This window comes from Quercus suber, unplaced genomic scaffold (genome assembly GCF_002906115.3).
Source record: "Quercus suber isolate HL8 unplaced genomic scaffold, Cork oak 2.0 scaffold_8, whole genome shotgun sequence".
NCBI lineage: Eukaryota > Viridiplantae > Streptophyta > Magnoliopsida > Fagales > Fagaceae > Quercus > Quercus suber.
In genome coordinates, this window is record NW_027069474.1 from 1,777,918 (window position 1) to 1,799,491 (window position 21,574).

Genomic DNA, 21,574 nt, shown 5'->3' on the forward strand with positions numbered 1-21,574 from the left:
AGGCTGATCCGTCAAGACTATGATGGCATGGGCCTAGAAGTACGACTTGAGTTTTCAAGCTGCAGTTACCAGTGCGAAGGCCAACTTCTCCATCTGGGGGTACCTCTTTTCTGCCCCCTGGAAACCCCTACTTATGAAATAGATGGGTCGTTGAGATCCTTCCTCTTCTCTTACTAAGGCCGCGCTGACTGCCGCTTGCGAGACCGCTAAGTAGAGGTAGAGTTCTTCCCCTGGTTTGGACGGGCTGAGCAATGGTGGAGAGGCAAGGTATTTCTTCAGGTCTTCAAATGCATTCTAGCACTAGTCCGTCCACTCAAACGATTTTCTCAAGGTGCAGAAGAATGGTAGGCATTTGTCCGTCGCTTTAGAAACGAACTTATTTAAGGCTGCAATTTTTCCATTCAAGCTTTGTACCTCTTTCACCATCCTTGGTGGTTTTAACTCCATGATAGCCTGTATCTTTTTCGGGTTGACCTCTATACCTCTTTGGAATACCATGAATTCCAGGAATTTTCCTACCATCATTCCGAACACGCACTTGCTTGGATTCAGCTTCATGTTGTATGACCGAAGGGTGTCGAACATCTCTTGGAGGTCATCTAGGTGGTCATTTTCACGCAGACTCTTTACCAACATGTTATCAATGTAGACTTGTACGTTCCTTCCAATCTAGTGCGTGAATATTTTGTTCATTAGCCTCTAGTACGTCGCCCCCGCGTTCTTGAGCCCGAATGGCATCACCTTGTAGCAAAATAGTCCTCGGCTGTTGACAAAGGAAGTTTTCTCTTGATCAGCTTCCTTCATCTTGATTTGATTGTAGCCTAAAAAGGTGTCCATGAAGCTTAGGAGCTAGTATCTAGCCGTTGAGTCTACCAAAGTATCTATCCGAGGGAGGGGATAACTATCCTTCGAGAACGTCCTGTTAAGGTCCGTGAAATCGACGCATATTCGCCCCTTCCCGTTAGCCTTCTTGACCATGAGTACATTCGCCAACCAATCTGGGTAATATACTTCTCGAATGAAATCCGCTTCTAGTAGTTTTCTGACCTCTTCTGCTATCGCTCTGTCTCGTTCTTGAGGAAACACTCACTTTCTCTGTCGGACGGGTGAGGATGCGGGGTTCACGTTGAGCTTGGGAACCATGACTGAGGAATCAATCCCGGGCATGTCCTCGTGGCTCCACGTGAATACATCTTGGTTTATCCTAAGGAATGCTGCGAGCGCTTGATGTATTGGATAGCTGGCCAACGTCCCCATCCTAGTCATCCGTTTAGGCCTTGATTTATCGAGTACTATCTCTTCTAATTCTTCAACCGGCTCCGCTATGGTCTGTCTTTCTTCTACGCACATAGTCTGTTGGTGATCTTCCATTTCAAGCATGGCGACGTAGCATTTGCAAGCGGCCACCTGATCTCCTCATAACTCTCTAACCCAAAATCTATAGGGAATTTGATCATTAGGTGCTACGTCGATGTTGCAACCTTCCACAAGTTAAGAATGAGCCGTTCGATAATAGCATTGTATGAGGATGAACAGTCGACCACGAGAAACGTCATATCCGTAGTAAGCTGCTGGGGATAGTCGCCAACTGTTACCGAGATTGTGACCAAGCCCAATGGGATTACTCTCGTTCCTCCAAAGCCTACCAACAGGGAGCTGGTCGATATCAACCTGTTTCCGTTAATTCCCATTTGCTGGAATGCCGGATAGTATAGGATGTCTGCCGAGCTGCCATTGTCAACCAACACCCAATGAACATTGTAGTCAGCCACACGTATTCTGACAACAAGTGTGTCGTCATGTGGATGATGAAGGTGTCGCGCATCTTCTTCAGAGAATCCGACAATAGGGCTTTCCCTTTGCGCTATCTTCGTTATGGCTCTCGTTATCTAAACATTCTGGACCATCTTGAGGTAGGTTTTTTGCGCCTTTTTGGAAGAGCCAGTGGTCGCGGTTCCCCCCACGATCATCCATATGTCTCCAATGAGGGGTCTTTGATGCTCATTATCCCGTTGGGGGGCGTGCTCTTGAGGATTTGGATCCGTCTTCTCCTTGCTAACGAACTTCTGCAACTTTCCTTATCTGATGAGGGCCTCAATCTGTTGCTTTAAACTGTAGCAATCAGCCGTGTCATGATCGTGGTCACAGTGGAAACGGCAGTACCTATCTCTAGATCCCTTACTTGGATCACTCTTGAGTTTTCTTGGAAACGTTAAAGCCCCCTCGTCCTTGATCTACATCAGGACTTGGTCTATTGGGGTATTCAACGAGGTGAAGCTTGTAAACCTTCTTCCTGGGGGCTTAGGGCACCTTTCGTCCCTTCTGTCTCCTGTTCTGGGCCTCTTCCATTCTTCGTCCTGCCGTGTGTCTTCCTGTCGCTCTCTCTTTCTGGGCTTTTCGTCTTGGGCCAGCAGTGCGTCTTCCGCATTCATGTACTTGGTGGCCCTATAGAGCACTTCTGACATGATTTTCAGGTCGTTTTTGTATAGAAAGAACAAAAACTTACCCTTTCGTAACCCATTCGTGAAGGCTGCTACCAATATCTTATCGTCGGCTTCATCGATCGAAAGTGCTTCCTTATTGATGCGGGTTATGTAGGATCTCAACGTCTCATCCTCTTGCTGTCTAATGCTCATCACACATGCCGTGGACTTCTTGTACCTATGTCCCCCGATAAAGTGTGAAGTGAACTAGGTGCTTAGCTCCTTGAAAGTGCTGATCGAATTTGGTGTCAACCAGCTGAACCAAATCCTCGCGGCTCCCTTTAGTGTCATGGGGAACGCCTTACACATTATCTCATCCACGACCCCTTGAAGGTGCATGAAGGTTTTGAATGTCTCCAGGTGGTCTAGAGGGTTTCACTCCGTCGTAACTGTCAATCTGTGGCATTCGAAACTTCTGTGGTAAAGGGAAGGAGTTGACGACCGTAGTGAACGGTGAGTCTGTTCAATTGACCAAATCATCAAGGTCGTTGGATACTCGCCCTTTTAGGGTACTCATCCTGACCTCCATTTGTTCCTTCATTGCCAGCATCTTCATGATAATGGGAGGTGGAGCCATATCGATGAGGGATGGGAGGCTAATATTTTGTCGTTCTGGCCTGCTTGGGGCGTTACTACCTTCAAGCACCTCTCGATCCCCTCGTACGATACTGGTACCTTATTGTTCCCTTTGATTGTTTGGTGACACGTTTTTCTGGCGCAACTGTTCTTCTAGGTCGCGATTTTTCTTGGTGAGGCACTCCACAGCTGCGGCAAGAGTCTGTATTTGTCTCTCGAGGGGAGTCATGGGTGGTTCCTCCTCTTGGATGTTATTGGTGGCTGCCATCGAGCGAGTTAGCACCATGTAACTCGTTTGTCTGGGAAGCGATAGTGCGGCTTTCGAATCACGAAAGAAACGCTATATTTCCCACAGACGGCGCCAACTGAATGTCGAAAAAATCACCAATAAATTACACGTTGCTCACACTCTCGAAAAGTCGCCTGCACAGCAAAAAGAGAAAACCTACAAAGAGCACTGATGTAGTGCCGGCCAAATACCCTCCAAATGTCAAGTTAGAATCTTTTACCACTCCAGAGTGCTAGAGATGGTCTATTATGCATACCTTGATTTGTGAGGGTATTGGAGCTTTTATAGTAGTCGAAAGTTGACCTCTTCCACTTGGAGTCGAAGTCTTTCCTTGTAGAAATCCTCTTGAGGAGGCCAAAACATGATGGACAGGTCTTTTCCTTATAGAGAAGATCCTTATTAATGCATGCAACTAATAGAGTCCTATTTGCACTAGGATTTCATTTCATGGTGTGTGCCGCAAGTATTCCCATCTAGGGTTTTTTGGAGATTATGAGATAACAAAATCGGGTCCCTCCTGAACCCTGCATCCGTCTGTACTGAGTCCATTCAGGTGCGGATCCGTCTAGTACATATAAGGGCCCATCAACATGAGGGTCCGTCCATATTAAATTCTTCCTCTTCAAAGAAGATTAGTGCCAAGAATAATAAGAAAGGGCCATTAAAAGAAGGGGAAAGATGGAAGGAAACCTTTCATAGAGAAGTGCAAGAACACCAGGGTTAGAGCTCCTAAAGCTTGTCCGTAGGACAATAGCACATAACGACTGCACCCTCTCTCTATAGAGACCTTGATGACTATGATCAACCCAGAAAAGAGCAAATTGGCAATTACACGGAGAATATATGGCGTCAATAAATCAATCAAAGTAGAGATAACTGTTGAATAAATGATGGTATATATGAAAATATATACCATCATTTATTATAGTATTATCTTAGAAAAGATAAAACTATATTTACTGTATTTATCTGTAGATTTTAATTGGAAAACCAAAAATACACCATTTAAGGAGCAGTACTGCGTTCTCTCCTTTTAATTAATGTAATTCAAACTATTAATTACTAAATAAAAGACAATAAATTAATCTTATATGTTTTTTGATTGTGCACAAAACCAAATCGACCTAATACTGAATGCAAATTCTACATTGATTCCAATTGCACTTTAACAGAGGCTAGTGCTTTTTGAATTTTCTCAATGGAAATTAATTTTTATAGTAGTTCAGTCCCGTAAAATTAAAAAAAAAAATTAAAAATAAAAGCTATATAAACTTCAGGGCACAATACCCAGGCCAAAATAGAGTAATTCTAGTTGGTAGGTTCTAAATATTTAGTCTTAAATGTTTAGGTTCTAATTTTGTTGTATGTTGACAAACTGAAAACAAAAACATACCTAGTATAAGATCTTAGTGTCTTAGAAGTGTTTTAGACATTGCTCAAATTGATACAAATTAAGATTCAAAAACATACAAGTTGCAAAAAGAATAATTCAAAAACTGTCAAGCTCGAATGATTGAGAGAGGCTTTTGACCGATCAAATTGCGATTTGCAGAATTTTAATTGAAACCCAACAGCCTGTGAAATGTTTAGGGTTTGAGTTCACTAGGTATAAAAGTAAAACCCTAAAACACGTTTTTCAAGTGTTAAGAGTTATTCCTGAGAGATCCGTGATGGTCTGTAATCTTCTAATTCTACAAGCACCTACTGGAGATCAAATCCATGTTGCTAGTATAGGTGGAGTAAAGTTGTTGCCAAGCCTTCAGCTATCAAGTGTACTGGAGATCAAATCCATGTTGCTAGTATAGGTGGAGTAAAGTTGTTGCCAAGCCTTCAGCTATCAAGTGTACTCCATGTTGCTAGTATAGGTGGAGTAAAGTTGTTGCCAAGCCTTCAGCTATCAAGTGTACTGAAGATCAAAGCATGAGAAACTATCCTGGGCCCCACTACTTATTTCATTCAATTCATACGGATTTCATTAGGTACTCATTAACGTTCATTACAGTTTTCTAATTTGATCTCAATAGTTTGCCCATACCTTCCACGTTCAGTGTGTTTCATCATTCTCTCACTTTCTTTTCCCCATAGAGTCATGTACAAACCAAGAATGATCAACATAGCTCCTAAGATACTGCAAATGTTTGAAAATAGAAATAAATCAGAATCTACCATTCACATTCCTTTGAAAGGAAAGAGAAAAGGCTTGTAAAATAAAAAATCTCAAACCATTGGGGAAGTGATCCAAGCAAGTAAATGTATATACCTTCCCAAGTACAATGCCTCTCTTAAAATTAGTAGTCCCATAATAGCTGTAAGTAGAGTACACAATGGTCTAAATGCTGTCATGAAAACTGGACCTTTTCTTTGTGAAACCAATGTTTGAAGATAATATGTAATTCCATATATTGCAACTCCCTATAAAATGTGACATTTACATAACAGTTTAAATTATGTATGAAAACTATGTACAATATGTAATTCCATATGGTCGAATTCCTTGAAAAATGGGTAATGTTCTAGAACTCACACTATAAATGGGAGCAAGAAGGGTGATGTTCCATGACAACCTCCAAGAGGAAAGTTTATGATCAAAAATTGCTGCCATGATTGTTGAGAGTAACGTGCCTGATAAGCATGTCAATGCTGTAAGAGCTAAAGGTGATGGGTACTCCTTGATTGTTTTAGTCTGTATTAATCATCTGACATCAGTTAGTATCATCACAAAAAGTATAAACAATATATGGTTTTATACAACGTTATCCTCTAGCTAATGCAAGCAAGGCAAGGGAACATAAAAATTGCACTGAGAAAAGGTAATCAAGAATGCTTAGGATTTAGGAAATCCCTTGTGTGTGTTTGTTTCTTAAAAATTATAAAAAAAAAAAAAAAAAAAAAAAAAAAAAAAAAAAAAAAAAAAAAAAAGAAAAAAAAAAAAAGAAAACTAGGAAAATCAAAATTTGATTTTTAAAAAAATAAAATGCTTTAATCGTTAAAATAGAAAAAAAAATGGAGATAATAGTTTTANAAGACCCCCAAAGCTGTCAGGAGTTAAGCCATAGCAAAATTATTGGCCCAATTCCCAGGAGAAAAAGAATGCCCACTGAGCAAGGAGATCCCAAGTAAGAAGTGGACCATGAGGTTCGTTGGATTAGCCTTCAAATGGTGTAGGAATCATGCTAAGTTGTGAGGATGGAGGAACCATGCCATTTTCCTTCAAGCTTGAGTTCACTTTCTCAAACAATGTTGCTAAGTGTGAGGCATATCTAACAAGACTAGCCATAGCTCTTAGCATGGGAATCAAGCACATGAGAGTACTTGGAGACTCCAACCTTGTGGTTTCTCAAGTTAAGGGAGATGTTGCTCTAAGGGAGCCAAGCCTAGCATCCTATTGTGCTTAGGCATAGAAAGTGGAAAGAAAATTCCAAACTGTTAGGTCTAAAGACTTAGGAATTTATGTATTTAGAACTCTAATGTGTGTTGTTGGCAAACCATGATCAAAACAAGTTATTAGTCTTGTTTAGACTTTCAGCCTAGCTCGATCGATCGAAAATTAGACTCAATCGATCGAATCTCGGGCAGAACGTTTGTTTTTGTAGAACTTCCAACTCAGCCCAAGCCCATTAAGGATTAGGGTTTCAGATCTACTTCTCACACTATATAAAGGAAACCCTAAGCCACGTTTTTGAGGACTTTTGAAAGAGAGAAGAGTGTGCCTCTTTTGTATCTAGGGTTTTGTACCCAAACCTCTCCAAGGTCTTTGTTGCTCATATTGCTGTTTTGTATAAATCTCTTGTGAGATCTAGAGGAGCTTTCCTTTATACAAAACTTAGGATTTTCAAGGAGGAGATGTTATCTACACCTTGATGATCAACTCAGTTGCTGTTATTGAAGCTAAAAGAAAAACAAGCGGGGGTGCTTGTATCTTGATTGGAGAATCTAAGAAAGAAGGAGTCCATGGATTCGGAGCTTGCACGTGGTCGTATCAGTAAGTTCTATTGGTGGGCAGCATTAGGAAGTCAAGCGGGGAGCTTGTAAGTCCTTTTGTATAAATTTCGATTCTTTCGCATAGTGGATTCAGGTTTACCTTGAAGATAGTTAGGTCAAATCCTCCCCAGGTTTTTACCGTGCAGTTTTCTAGGTCATCATATCATTGTGTTCTTTATATTTCCGCTACTTTGCATGATATGATATATTTGTGTTAACCTAGATGTGTTTAATTTTGACTAAGTAATCACTTAGCTAATTAAGTAGATTAATCTAATTGTGTTTTAAGGGGTCTAAATTTCTATCACAAACCTTTATTTAGTGTGGAGTATGCTCAAATTGGTCAGAATTGGTTTGCTGATGCACTAACTACTTTGGGATCCCAGGTACCCTTTGAGAAAAAAAGTACACTGATAAGGGTCAGCAAGCAGCAGAGTTCCTTCACGAAGACTTTTAATAAGATGTTTCTAGAGGAACCAGATGAAGGAGCTTGGAGGAGCTTGATAAAGGAAAAGGTGGAAAAGTTAGAGCATGGAGGAAGTATCAAGGATCTCAAGGACTACACTTTGATAAAAGGTGAACTGTACAAGAGGTTACCCAGGAGGATCCTATTAAGAAGTGTCAGTGAGAAATAAAGGAAGCAGAAGTTTGAGGAACTCCACAACCAGACTTGTGGAATCATAGAAAAGGTCAGTTTATACAAGAGAATTCAACGTATGGGACACTATTGGCCCAACATGAGCAAGGATGCTACTACAGTCCAAGAGAAGTTTCAAAATTGTCCACTTTCAATAGACAAAGAGGAAAGTTATGTAGTATTTGTGGTAGAAGATTGGAGGACCCTATTCATTGAGTACCTAGCCTAAGGAACTTTACCAGCTAATAGAAAGTTGGCCTATCAGTTAAAGAAATTAGTCTCAAGATATTTCTTGTAGAATGGGATCTTGTTCAAAAGGGGATATAGTGGGGATCCCCTAAGGTGTCTAGGGCCTAGGGAGTCCAGAAATGCAGCAAAGGAAGTCCATTCAGGTAAATGTGGAAGTCACCCAGGGAAAAGAAGGCTCCATAAACAGCTGTTAGCACTAGGGTACTACTGGCCCATGATGAAAAAGGATTCTGAGGAGCTGGTCAAGACATGCCACGAATGTCAAGTGCTGGGGGATTCCATACGCGCCCATCCGAATGTGCTACAGGATATGACTACTCCATGGCCCTTTCACACCTAAAGACTGGACCTTATAGGACTTATCAACCCCTATTCCAATGGCCATATATGGATCCTAGTAGCTACTGAGCATTTCACAAAGTGGGTGGAAGTCATTCCCTTGAAGAAGGCCACTAGGGCTGCAGTCTCCAATTTCATCCATGGGTACATCATCTCTAGATTCGAGATTCCCAAGAGATTGATTAGTGACAATAGAACCCCATTTGTCAACAAGAATGTGAGGAGTCTGCTAGAGAAGTATTGCATTAAGCACAGGAGATCTACTCCATACTACCCTTAAGGGAATGGCCAGGTTGAGGCAATTAACAGAGTCATATTGAAGATCCTGAGGAAGATGAAGCATGAGTATGGGGGAAAGTAGAGCTCCCATCTGATGAATGTGCTCTAGGCATGTAGGAGCTCCGTGAAAACAATTACAAAATTTTCACCATTTTCCCTTGTCTATGGGATAGAAGCTGTTGCCTCAGTTGAGTTACCTATCCCCACACCTAGAGTAGTGATAGAGGAGATCCTAGGAGATTCAGATAACGTGAATGTTGAGGAAAGGGCGGTGGATTTGGAAAGCTTGGAAAAGAGAAGGGAGTTTGCAAGAAGGCAAAGCCAAAGGTATCAGCAAAAGATGGCTAAGGCATATGAGTAGGCCGTTCATTCAATGATTTTTGCATAAGGACAATTGGTGTTAAGGGTTGCAAAACACATAAGATGAAACATTCTAGGACCCTCAAAGTTTACCCCAAAGTGGGAAGGTCCTTATGTTGTCAAGGAAGCCCATGACAGTGGATATTACTACTTGGCAAGGATGGATGGGACCTCTCTAGCAGATCCCATAAATGGAAAATTGCTGAAGCAATACTACACTTGAAGTTCCAAGTACCCCTTCCACCCCTTTTTTTATCTCTCATTTTGTGAAGTACTTTTATTTAGTACTCCTTGTCATCTTTTTATTTTGTTTAGCATCCCATGACATCTTATATCTTGTTAAGTACTTTTAATTATTACCTCATTTGAGGCTTGATAACATGTATGAAAGGACCACTCTATGGGCCTTTAAGTTATTTTGATCATTATGATGAATTACAATGAAACTTTTCTCCTTTGAAAAAAAAAATGAAGTTAATAAAACTATAACAATAATAAAACAATATACTATTTAAGAAAACACATGCATTACATAAGCATACATTACTCTTCCAAGCCTAAATTTTGGCCAAGAGCTCATTAGTACCTGGCTCAGTACTTGGTTCAAAATAGAATTCTCTAAGTACATGACCCAAGACTTGCTTACCAAGTTCATGGCCCAGGAGTAAGGCCAGGAGTAAAATTCCTAATTACCTGACCCAGGACTTGCTTCAGAATAAGCCCTCCATGTACATGGCCTAGGACTTAGACTAAGAATGAATTTCCTAAGTACTTGGCCCATGACTTGTGTAGGAGCAAACTTCCCAAGTACCTAGCCCAGGATCTGCGCCAAAGTATATCTCCAGATCTATGGCCCAGGACTTCCCCCAAAAAGGTCAAAAGACCCAAAAAAAAAAAAAAAAAATTACATAGCCCAATATTTGGACCAAGGCAGGTGTGTTAAGTACATACTCCAAAAAGAATGGGCATAAAAAGAAGAAGTGAAGAACACCAAGTATAATTAAAATATTAAGTCCATAAATGTTCAGGAGTTCATGTAAAAAGAAAAAGGAAAAAAGAGGAGGACATGATTATGATGAGTATTCAATTACAAGGCCAAAATGGCCTAAAATAACTAATGCAAGAGGTCGGCGAATAAAGAACCTTTTGCAGGAACCATGGGAGAGGAAGAGCTTGCTACAACTAAGAGGACCTGCTTCCGAATGTGCCAAGGCTTCCCTGGCAATAGCAATTACAATATCAAGATCTATAGTGGCCCTTCTCTAAAAGAATTCTTAGGCTATTGAACGAAGGTATCCTAACAAGAAAGATAGATTAAACTTCACTTCCACAAGATCCTGCACTACCCCTCTCCATTCTAGGAGCTTCTCCTCAAACAAAGAATTAAGTGAACTTCTCTTTAGGGAAACCAATACAACACAAAGGAGCTCCAGCAAGATATTTCCCAAGAACATGCCTCCTTTAAACCCAGCAGTGAAGTCTCCTTGAACCTTAACCAATTCCTCTAGGAATGGGAGACCTTCAGTAGGCACAGAAAAATGAAGAAAGCTAGAATAGGATGCTGCAAAGCGATTAAAGTGAACCACAGGAAGGCTGTTAAACTCCAACAAATCAAAGCGGGATAAGAAGGCAGGGAGCCCAACACTAGGATTCACAGTGGTAGCCCCTGAAGGATCCTTCATCAACGTGTCTCACTCCTTAAGGAGTGAAAGGCTTATAGCTCCTAGAATGCCTTGAGGGATCTCGGCCTGGACTTCAGCAACTTGTATAGATGATAGAGATCTCCTAATCTCCTTAATAGTCCTAGACTCAAGCTCTTTGGTCACACTGTAGTATCTAAACAAAAAGGAAAAAAGAAAAAAAATGCATAACAATGATGAGCCATATGTAGAAGGAAGTATATGAAGCAAGGGGAGAAAGCCAGATACTAGTTTCATCCAATACATTCAAAGAAGTCTCCTCCTAGGCTAGAGGGGTTGCTCCTTTCACCCTTAGGGATTTCACTTGCTTGTTCCCCTGACTCCTTAGCAGGATCTACAGGAAAGTATTTAGTGTAAAAAAAAAGGGGGGGGGGATAGATCCTTGCAAAATAACTAGAACAAGAACAAGAGCAGTTTTCCATAGTATAACTAGGAAGATGAAGAAAAGAAGAATGATTATGAATGCCAAGTATTCCTGGTTGAATCTCTGCTTCCAATGTTAGGTCGATAATCTCACCGTGGAGGATGACTTGGGGGCTGGCTTGCCTTGTAAAGCAAGGGAGGGGAAGGATCTCAAAAATAATAATAATAATAGTGGTAATAACAAGTACAATCCATAGAGGAGTAAGGCAAGACATACCAGTTACCCAAGGGAAGTTGCAGCTTCAGTAAACTCCTTAGTCACCATGGGATCAGAAACTTGCTCAGCCTCAAGAACCGTGGCTATTGGTATGACAGGAGTCTGCTCAGGTTCAGGATCCTTAGTTCTTATAAGATCAAAAGCTTCTATACTTTTAGGATCCTAGGTTGTTGAAAGAATAGGAACTTATTCAGACTTGGGATCCTTGGCCATGCCAGTCAGGAGCCCTCTCAGATTTCCTAATTGCCTCTCCACTTGCATCTTGCCTGCTCACGCCAAGATCAACTAGGGGCTAATCCATTGCTAATTCCCCAGGCATAATGCCACCCACAGGAGCAGGAGAATCCTCAACTTGAAAAAGAAAAAGAAAGGAAAAGCAGGGGAAGTGAGGCAACTCAACAAAAAGAACCAAAGAAAGAAAAAAAGGAGACCAAGGAAGATCATACCACTTCTTTACCAGAAGAAGGACTCTTTGCCCTTTTAGGATCAGCTTTGCGTTTAGACTGCAAGAGAAAGAATTGATCAGTGAGCAAAAAGGAAGAAGAAATAACAACACACAACAAAAAGGGGGTAAAAAGAAAAATAAATGGCTAGCAGGAGAAAAGGGGAGTGAGGTCTTACCCTTCTCTCTCTCTTTCTCTCTCTCTATAGAATTTACATCAGCCTTCCACTTACTACAAGCACATCCAGAGGGTCTTTTAGGTGAACAAGGGAACACAGTAAGGGATCCCAAAGAACCTTGGGCTGGTGAAGAAATAGCCATAGAAGAGATCCCCTTCAAGGAACTGACAAAGGTCTGAGATTTAGAAGTCTCTACCTTGGTCATGACTCAAAATTTTCAGATAAGAAGGATGGCTGACCTCCTTACTCGAGGATTTCCACCCAGCAGCAATAGAAGCCACCTCTTCAGACTCCTCAAGGGTAGGTAGCCGCTTGGAAACTCTAGAAGTTTTTCTTTTCTTAGTGCCTTGGCTAGCCTTAGGATCCTCAAAGCCCTTCTCAGTCTCTGGCTTCTTCTTGGCCCCCTTTTGGCCTTTCTTTTCTTTTCCTTTACCAAGAGGAGTGGTTGAGCCAATCTCCTCAACTCCTCCTTTTCTGGTGGGGACACCTGAGGAAGAAACAATGACTGGTTCATTACAAGGTCAAGAAGGAGGGAAGTCATTGGCACATGACACTCAATTGTCCCTAGACTGATACCACTCCACAAAACCAACCCTGCTACTTATAGCAACAAACACAATGCTAGCAGTAAGGAGGGCTAGACGCTTATTGATCGAAGGAACAAAGGAGATGTCAGGATCAGGGATCTCCTTCACCTTCCCTAAGCCAATGTAATCAAGGAAGGACTTTTGAATCCTCCTCCAATGACTGTAGAAGCCACTGGATCCGAAGACTCCCCTCTAAGAATTTAGTACAGTGACCTGGGGGCTCCTATGAAGCCAGTAGGAATAAGCCTGAATCTGCAGGAAGGGATCCAAGGACAGAAGAGAAGGAACCACCACCTTGAAAATTGGAGGGCCATCCTGATCAAAACCAAATTGTCTAAGTACCCAGTGTACAAGATAGCGGGTGTACCGAGGACACCCAGAAGAAGGAACTAGGATCCATAAGGGATTGATGCAAGCAAGGTATGCCATGCTATTCTCATCTCCCCGGCGTAAGTCAAATGTGTGGCCAGTAGAGTTCAAAAGAGATCATAGAGCAAACTCACAAGCAAACCTAGCCCAAATCTCGCGGGGAGAACGCCAACTCAAGTTACCTTTTAGATCAAACAACTCAGTGAGATTGGTATCTACACCCTTCAGATTAGCCCAGTGAAAGATAATGGGATGCCCATTAGTCGAGCTCCCATATAGCCCCTTTATGATGTCTAAGGATCCTTGGAATTTATCCTTCACATATTTCAAATTCCTGCACTTCACTAAAGTAATTTGGGAACGCTCCCACACAAATATCTGCAACATGGTACAATGAATAGATGAAGTGATGGTGTAGCAAGAGGTACTTCTAACCTATCAGTGTGTAGGAGATCCAATTGGGAATATAAGTGCCCCAAGAACATGGGGGCTAATGGGTAACTGATGCCTCGTGCTATTTAGATTGCCAAAAGAAAGAAAACTAACTTAAATCTAGACCCGAGGAACTCCCTGAATATGAACTTGCTCAACCACAATGCAATGAACCCAGCCTGCCTCACTGTCTTCTCCTCTCCAGAAAGGGCTTTGACCCATCTCCCCATCCTGGCTGGCTGGCCCCCAAGAGAAGCAATACGCCCACCAAAGTGAGTGAACAATTTTCCCTCGATCACGGATCCTTTGCCGAGAGTTGGATGTTGAAAGGACTTTCATTCCCAAACATAGGGAGTAAGAAGGTGCTCACAATAGCCTCTAGTGTGACAGTGAGCTCACCCACAAAGAAGAAAAATGTATGAAGGGAAGGAGACCAACATCAAACCAAGTGCCTGAGCCCTTGGACATCACGGAAGCCCTCTAAATTTCACGTCATCATAACTGACTACAAGACACCAGCACGCTCCTCACACCCAACGAAGTCAGCATCACTAAACTCCTTGTCTACCCACTCAGCCCAACCAGTAATCTTTCCAGCAACAAAATCAAGGAAAATAGGGACTACTTCATAGGATCCCCATTTGATTTGAAGATCCAATATCTCTTTTGGATCTAGGACTTATGCAGAACTAGCAAACCCAAGCTTACCAAAGAAGACCTAAGTGTGAGGAGAAGGAGGATCGGCGCCATGAGCAACTTAGGTAAAGAAGAGACCGGAGGTATACCAAGGATCCTGAAGAGGGAAGGCTGGCCGATCTAGGATCTCCTTCAGCCCTGAATTAGTAGAGGAGCCTTCACCCTTAGAAGGGGTGAGTGAACATTCCTTCCTTTTTCGAGCAAAGGATGAGGCCATAGAAGTGTTTTCTTTTCTTGAGTAAGGAAGGGAAGAAGGAAGAAGAAAACATAGAGAAAGAAGAAAAGAAAAAAGCAAGCAAAAGGGAGAGAGACACTATCAGGTGAAGTAAAAGGAAAGAGGAGGGGTTTTAGGAAGACGTGACCCAAGGGAAAGAAAAGATGAAGGTAAGAGAAGGAAGTGACAACAACAATAATAGCGTGAGGGAAAAAAGGAAAAAGATGAACCAGGGGAAAACGGGCCAATTGCCAAAATTAATTTTAAGGGTGATTAGCTGTCAATTATTAATGATAATTATGAGGGAAAAAAGAGGCACAAAGGGAAGCATAAGTCATGGGCATAAGCAGAATAAGGTATTTAAGGAAGCCCAACAGGGAAGTAGGTGGGAGTTGGGCTTGGTTACCTAGGATCCACCAGAGTTAGAGGGAGGGGATCCTCAGGAGGTGTAGGCAAGAACAAGTTAGGATTTGGACAACTCAGGGAGGCATGCCTATGGGCACAAGGAATGAAGAAGGTCATGTCCCATTAGCTGCCCATAATTCAGAAGAAAAGCTTTGGGAACAAATGGTGACTTAGGAATCAGCACCTGAAGAAGGAGCCTGGTACCTCAGGCAAAGCAAGAAGGTAAATCAAGAAGGAAGGTGGCTGGGAGCCTTTCTACCTTCCATCATCAACAATAAAGAATCAACCCATGTAGAGGAAATGGACAAAATGTGAAGCAGCCAGAGCTTTGGAATGTCTTTTTAGAGACTATGGGAAAAGGATGAGAAGCTTTGACTTGGGAAAAAGTATCTAGGGTTGCTCAAACAGGATCTCTCATAAGAGGAAGGTCAATTGAGGACTTTCGATCTGCCAAACCTCAAAAGGGGAAACAATGAGAGAATGGAGAAAGGACTAGCCACCAATGTTACAGACTTAACATTAGTTCTGGTAACCAAAGCACAAAGTATAGATCAATGGCATGGAAAAAAACCCTAGAAATGGCACTATAAAAGGGGCTAAAGCTCCAACTAAAAGGCATTAAGCAAAGAAGCACTTGATACACCAAAAAAGATACAAAAGAGAGCTGTAAGCTTGAAATATAGTAAAAAAGAGTGAGATACCGTGAGGGATCCTATGAAAATATTGGAGGATACACTTGGATTCAAAGGGATTCAAACCTCATAAGTTTTGGTAGCCCAAGAGAGCTATCTAAGTCTGTGATTTTTGAACTTTATTGAACCTTGTGATATATCCCAGCTGAGTAGGACTCAATGTATTCAAATATTTGATATAATGAAAATACAATCTCACTTTATTTTTGGGGATCCCTAACGTTCCTTTTATTTGCACTTTTGAGTTCCTTTGCTATTCCTTAGTTATTCATCTAACCAATATATATATGTTTATGTGTCTTTGTTTTGTGGAGCCCATGTCTTGTGCACAGATTGGCTCGTAAACGGCCCAACAAAGCCACGGTGAGTCAAGCCCAATCCACCAACTATTTACACTATCCTTTGGAGGCCCAGGATCCTCTTAGATTATTGGGCTTGGGCCTTGTCCAAAGCAGGAACCTACACATAGTAGATAACAAGAAAGCTATTTTAGTTACTGGATACTGATTTTTGATCACCTGTAAGATGTAGAATGCCGAGTAAGAAATGTTTGAAATGACGAGCATGAAGGATCCCTTTAGCCAATTTTTGTCCAAGGATGCTTTTGAAGTGGAGGTTTGATGCGATTGTTGGCTATGTAGTAGTGAAACCACAACGATACCCTTGTATAGGGTCATTAGTGTAGCACCAGCAAATGCGACAACTGTTCCGACTATCTTTGCTTGCGCACCACGTTGGGAAATGTCTAATTTCTCCATCCTGAATTCATAAAAATTAAGCGTAAGTTCTTTAAATGAGTTATTCCATTGTCTCTAACTATGAGCGATATATTATAGACCCGAGGGTCCAAAAGTCCATAATATTACGTAGCCCAAATGCTAATTGTTTTACCAGCATAGGATCCCAAACTTTACTAAATTTACTTATAGTCAGTTTAGGGTATTCTTCACAACAAAGCAGTATCTCACACAATTGAGATAGATAAAAGTGATTGATCCATACCTGCACAAGATTGCTAAAAGAAAGGTAATCGATGGAAGTAAGTTGCCTGTAACGGCTGTAAAAGTTGATGACGTGTATTCGAGTCCGGCATAGTACAGTGTCGTGGCTAACACTGCTCTAAATTATTGACAAAGAAAGTCTAGAGTTAGTTAGGGTTTAACTTGGTATGAATAATAATACATGCACAAACTATTTTACAACATTTTTACAAATTATCGTTGTAGTTAATTTTTTACCGGTTCTCATCTGGATCCACTACTAATATTTTTTTTTCATTACCAATAACTACTTACCATATCAACAATTTGTAAATTTTTATGTAAAAAAGTTTACATCTTTAGCATTTTCCGTTTGGCATTGGGTAATACTTAGAAACAATACCTTCTTCTTAATAAGAAAAAAAAGAAACAATACCTTAAGTAAAGTTTATTAGGTTTCTTAATTAAATTACAAAACTTTGTTATAAGAACCAATAAAGTACAAATAATGTTATCTTTTGTGAATACAGTTAAATTCAATATGGTTATATGTTGACTATAATTAAAATTAAACCTAATGTATTGCTTACCTAAATTTTACCCATTGCCATTTGAAAGAAAAGTAGACTTGGACACTGCCTGACTCATTTGTAGACAATTTACTCACCCTAGTAAACCCAGAAAAAAGATATTGCGCAAGATTGGAATGCTAATTTTGTTGTGATTATCCCTGCCAAAGAAATTCTAAATGGTTAGTAGAAATTCAATCGTATTTTGTCTTTTAATTTGCATTTCACTGAAAAGTAAAGTTCTGTTCAAATAAATTATAACTAATTTAAATATTTGTATGATCAAATTTCAAATAAATTTAATTATATTTTTGTGAGTTAGATCGAAATAATACACACTTTATCAGTTTTAGAGTAAGTTGGTGAATCTTTTCAAGAAATGCTTAATTTTTAGCACATACGTTATTTATATTTAAAATCTTCTTTTGATAAATTGTTATCAATAATTTTCAATAGAAAGACAATGGTTCAAATATATTTGTTTTAGTTTTAGTATAATAAGTTGGAAAGTTTAGTTATATTACTGAAGACATCCATTGGAACATACTATGAACACTACAACTATTTATAGTCACTTTACTCATGGTCTTTTTTATTTTCTGTAATTAAAGCTAAATAGTTATACTTTTTTAAATATTTATTTTAATTAGTTTTACATTTATTGGTTGAGAATTCATGCCGTTTTACAAACAATTGCAACTTATAAGTCACCTTCTTTCGTTATTAATCCCAACGACACAACTTAATACTTTGCTCGATAGGACGGAAGAAATTAGTTGTTTTTTAATTTAAATATTCACTAAAAAAAATTATTGTAAATAAAAATTACAAATAATTTCTGTCATGTTCTTATTTTATCTTTCGATTATAGAATTTGAAGGGAGAGGATGAAGGATGGAAAGGGAATACAAGGGAGGCCTAAGTTGTGCCACTAATATACTTATCAAGACCCGCCGCATGCGCGCACACACACACCCAAAAGAAAAAGCTTAGTACTTTAATTAAAATTATGTTTTATGGCGATCCAATTTTTCCTTAAAAAATTCAATTTTCCAATTTTATTGTGAATCCTTAAAAAAAATCATTTTAAATACAAATTATCAAATTTTATAATAAATTAGTAAAAAAAAAATTTCCATTCAACTAATGAAATTCTCAAAAATATAAATGATCCAAAACTTTGAAGAATAGGTTAGGCTCCAAACATATTTGAAACTATCTTATTTTAACCCATTATGTGACAACTAAAAACACATTTTAGGTATAATTTTAGTGACATGATTTTTTTAATAAGTCAATGACTTGTTAATCGCCACATTATGAGTTGGAAAAGATAGATTCAAACATGTTTGATACCAAACTTTATCAAATACCTAACAGATATAATAGTATATTTTACAATAAAAAATAAAATTGCGAAAAATAAAATTATATCTCTATTAAACCAATTATTATCTATTAAGAGCATCATTAAAATAATTCAAATATTTGAAAGGGCCAAATCTTATTTTTGTAAACTAAATTTTAAAAATATTAATATAATATTTATATAAAAAAAAATTCAAAATTTTGGGGGCCATGGCCTCCACCATTGTACATACCTCTGCCTCTGGGTGTGTGAGTATATATATATATATATATATATATGCACATAAAGTCCAAAAGCATGTAGATTGGATATCTTTTCCACCCACTATCAGAGCCCTAGCATCCGGAATTATAAAGTAGTCTCTATTTTAGATTCTCAAAATTTACTTTAACTACTTTATTTATTTTATCATCTCATTTTACAATTTACCTAACCCATTAAAATAATATAAATTGTAATAACAAATAATATAAATAAAAAAATCAGTTTCGCTCTCTTCTCTCCCATCTTTCTTTTCTCTCGACCTTTTTCTTCTTGTCTCTCCGACAAACCCACACAACACCTTCCACCAAAACTCAGCCATACTCAACAACAAACACTGAATCCGCCACCACTAAAATTACTCCAAAAACAAACTGCCACCACCAACCACCCAAAGACCTACTGCAACACCCACAAGCCCACAGACCCACTACAACACAACACAAATCTGGCTGAAATCCGTAGCCACCTTCGTAAACCCACAGTGAACCCATCCCCATCACCATCACAGCAACCCACCACCACCATCGCCGCTCCAAACCACCACACCGTCGCTGCCGATCTGCAAAACACCACGTTGTCGCTGCTGATCTTCAGTCTATGCCGCTGATGTTGATCGCCAGTCCACACGGATCTAAGAGAGACACCGAATCAGAGAGAGGGGAGAGAGAAAGGAAGATGAGAAATGAGAGAGAGGAGTGACCGAGTGATTGAAAGAAGAGAGAGAAAGAAGTGATATTTAATTTTTTTTTTTTTTTTACATCCTTAGCAACAGTAGGTTCTATTAAATACACAGTCTAACTATTCATAGTTGCTAAAAATATTTAGAAACCCATACCCGACTGTAGCTGATTTTTGACTTGTTGGTGGGCAAAATAGTAACTAGGGGGGTTTTTACCAGCCCAATGCTAATGCTCTTAGGTGTCTCTTTCTTCACGCCACATCTACTATTTATAAAGCATAGACACCCTTATTAAAGGCTAAGAATTAGTTTTTTACGAAGCCAACAATTACCTCTTGTATCTACTCCACGGAACGAATTTCTCACAGCATGTTAGACCCATTAATATATAATATATATATATATATATATATGTGTATATTTATATATATTATATAAAGGATTTATATTATGTGCGAAACTCGTACTAAAGGTGCGTGGTGGTACACTACACATTTTTTATATGAGACATATTAACGATCATTTTCTATATAAGAAATACTAACGAGTGCTCTTAGAGCACTGGTTAATAATTCATTTAAAAAAAGTTTTTATGGAAAAAAAAAAAGAGTAATTAATATTTTGATAGCTTTTTTCATTTCTTATAAAAGTTGTATCAAAACTTTTCTAAAATGGATTATTAATCAGTGCCCTAAGGACACTCATTAGCATTTTCGTTTTTATATTTATAACTTGAGTATCAAATTTTGTGTTAAAAGAATATTATTTACTATCATTCATAAATTGATCTTATTTAGAAGTTCAAAAAACAAGAAATTCAAAATACTTTGCCAAAACCGAGGAGCTTCATATTTATTTTCTTGTGTCATGTCTGTGATATAATGAGCCAGACCATGGAAGTTGTTAATTGCAGAATTTGTAAGAAGCTAACAAGGTTATAGAGACAAACACGAAAATATTTTAAAAGAAAAAAACAAAACGAAGAAGAAGAAGAAGAAGATTGGCGCCAATAATAATAAGAAATGACCGTCAAAAGAAGGGAAAAATTGGAAGGAAACCTTTCATAGAGAAGTGCAAGAACACCAGTAGTTAGAGCTCCAAAAGCTTGTCCATAGGGCACTAGCACATATGGACTGAAACCTCTGTCTAGAGAGACCTTGACGACTATGATCAATCCAGCGAAGAAGAAATTGGCAATTATGCAGAGAATATATGGTGTCAATACATCTATTAATCTCTCTCTTTTTCTGCTTTCACTTCCAACTCTTGCACTCTCTTCCTGTTCTTCCATCTTTAACTCCATTCACTTGCTCCTAAAGCTATAATTACACTCTTTTTAAATCGTAGTGGAGATAACTGTAGAATGAATTATGGAATATATATATATATATATATGTAGAGAGGGAAAATTTCCGACCTATCACAATATGATACATCATACTACCAAGTTCGCAAAGTACGGCCAATTATAGAGTGCCACGTACTGCTACTAGGTTTTGCCATCAATATTCAAAAATCAACATAAATTCATCAAGTGTCGTTGAAATAAAGATATAAAAAGTATGCAAAAACCAATCACACATCAACGCATGTAAGCAATGATATAAGCAATCAAATTGAGTGCTGACAAGTGTCACCTTGAAAATTAAGAAATTTCGGCCAATCAAAAGATGCCACGTGTCTTGGAAAAATAGTCCTAAAGCTCCTCAAATCAAACTGTGACACATGTCACCACATAATATAGATATATATATATATATATATATAATTACTAACCTTTAAAAAAAAATAGAAGAGTCTCTAAGCACGCATATGAGTGCATGCTTAGAGGCTTTTTTTGTTTTTTTTTTTTTTTTGTTTTATAAGGCTAATACTTTTTATATATTTATCTTTATTTAGAATTGCTGTATATTTTCATTCATTAAAAAATATAGGGGTGTGATTAGATGTAGTGTTTTAGGATGCAAATGCAAATGTTTTGCATTTCCAAACGGGGAGGGGAATGCTTTAACTAAAAAATCAATCTCCTTTATTTCGATCCACCATTATTCAAAGCAACGTTTGGGATGTTGTTTGCTTGCTTACAACCACAATTTTTTTTTTTTGGAATATTACATAATAAAAATGTAATGGTAATCAATATTCACCAAGGGTGGGGATATTC

At 39.0% G+C, this 21,574-nt stretch overlaps 1 protein-coding gene across 1 annotated transcript; it reads right to left on the minus strand.

The window, feature by feature from the left end:
* Window positions 1-2,234: 2,234 nt before the first annotated feature.
* Window positions 2,235-20,713, minus strand: LOC112000179 (WAT1-related protein At5g07050). Its single transcript, XM_024032281.2, has 8 exons — window positions 20,469-20,713; window positions 17,197-17,259; window positions 16,552-16,668; window positions 16,068-16,308; window positions 5,873-6,031; window positions 5,609-5,760; window positions 5,384-5,476; window positions 2,235-2,661 (listed from the first exon to the last, which is right to left on the minus strand). Exons 1-8 carry the CDS (start codon window positions 20,711-20,713, stop codon window positions 2,235-2,237), a joined length of 1,497 nt encoding a protein of 498 aa, XP_023888049.1.
* Between the last annotated feature and the right edge of the window lie 861 nt (window positions 20,714-21,574).

Excerpts from the sequence above, each read along its gene's own strand:
- LOC112000179 (XM_024032281.2), bottom strand. The coding sequence starts at position 20,713 with ATGGAGTTAAAGATGGAAGAACAGGAAGAGAGTGCAAGAGTTGGAAGT. Across the intron at positions 17,260-20,468 it reads CTTGCACTTCTCTATGAAAG|GGATAATCACAACAAAATTA; the intron begins GTTTCCTTCCAA and ends TTTCTTTGGCAG. Across the intron at positions 5,477-5,608 it reads GAGGCATTGTACTTGGGAAG|TATCTTAGGAGCTATGTTGA; the intron begins GTATATACATTT and ends AAACATTTGCAG.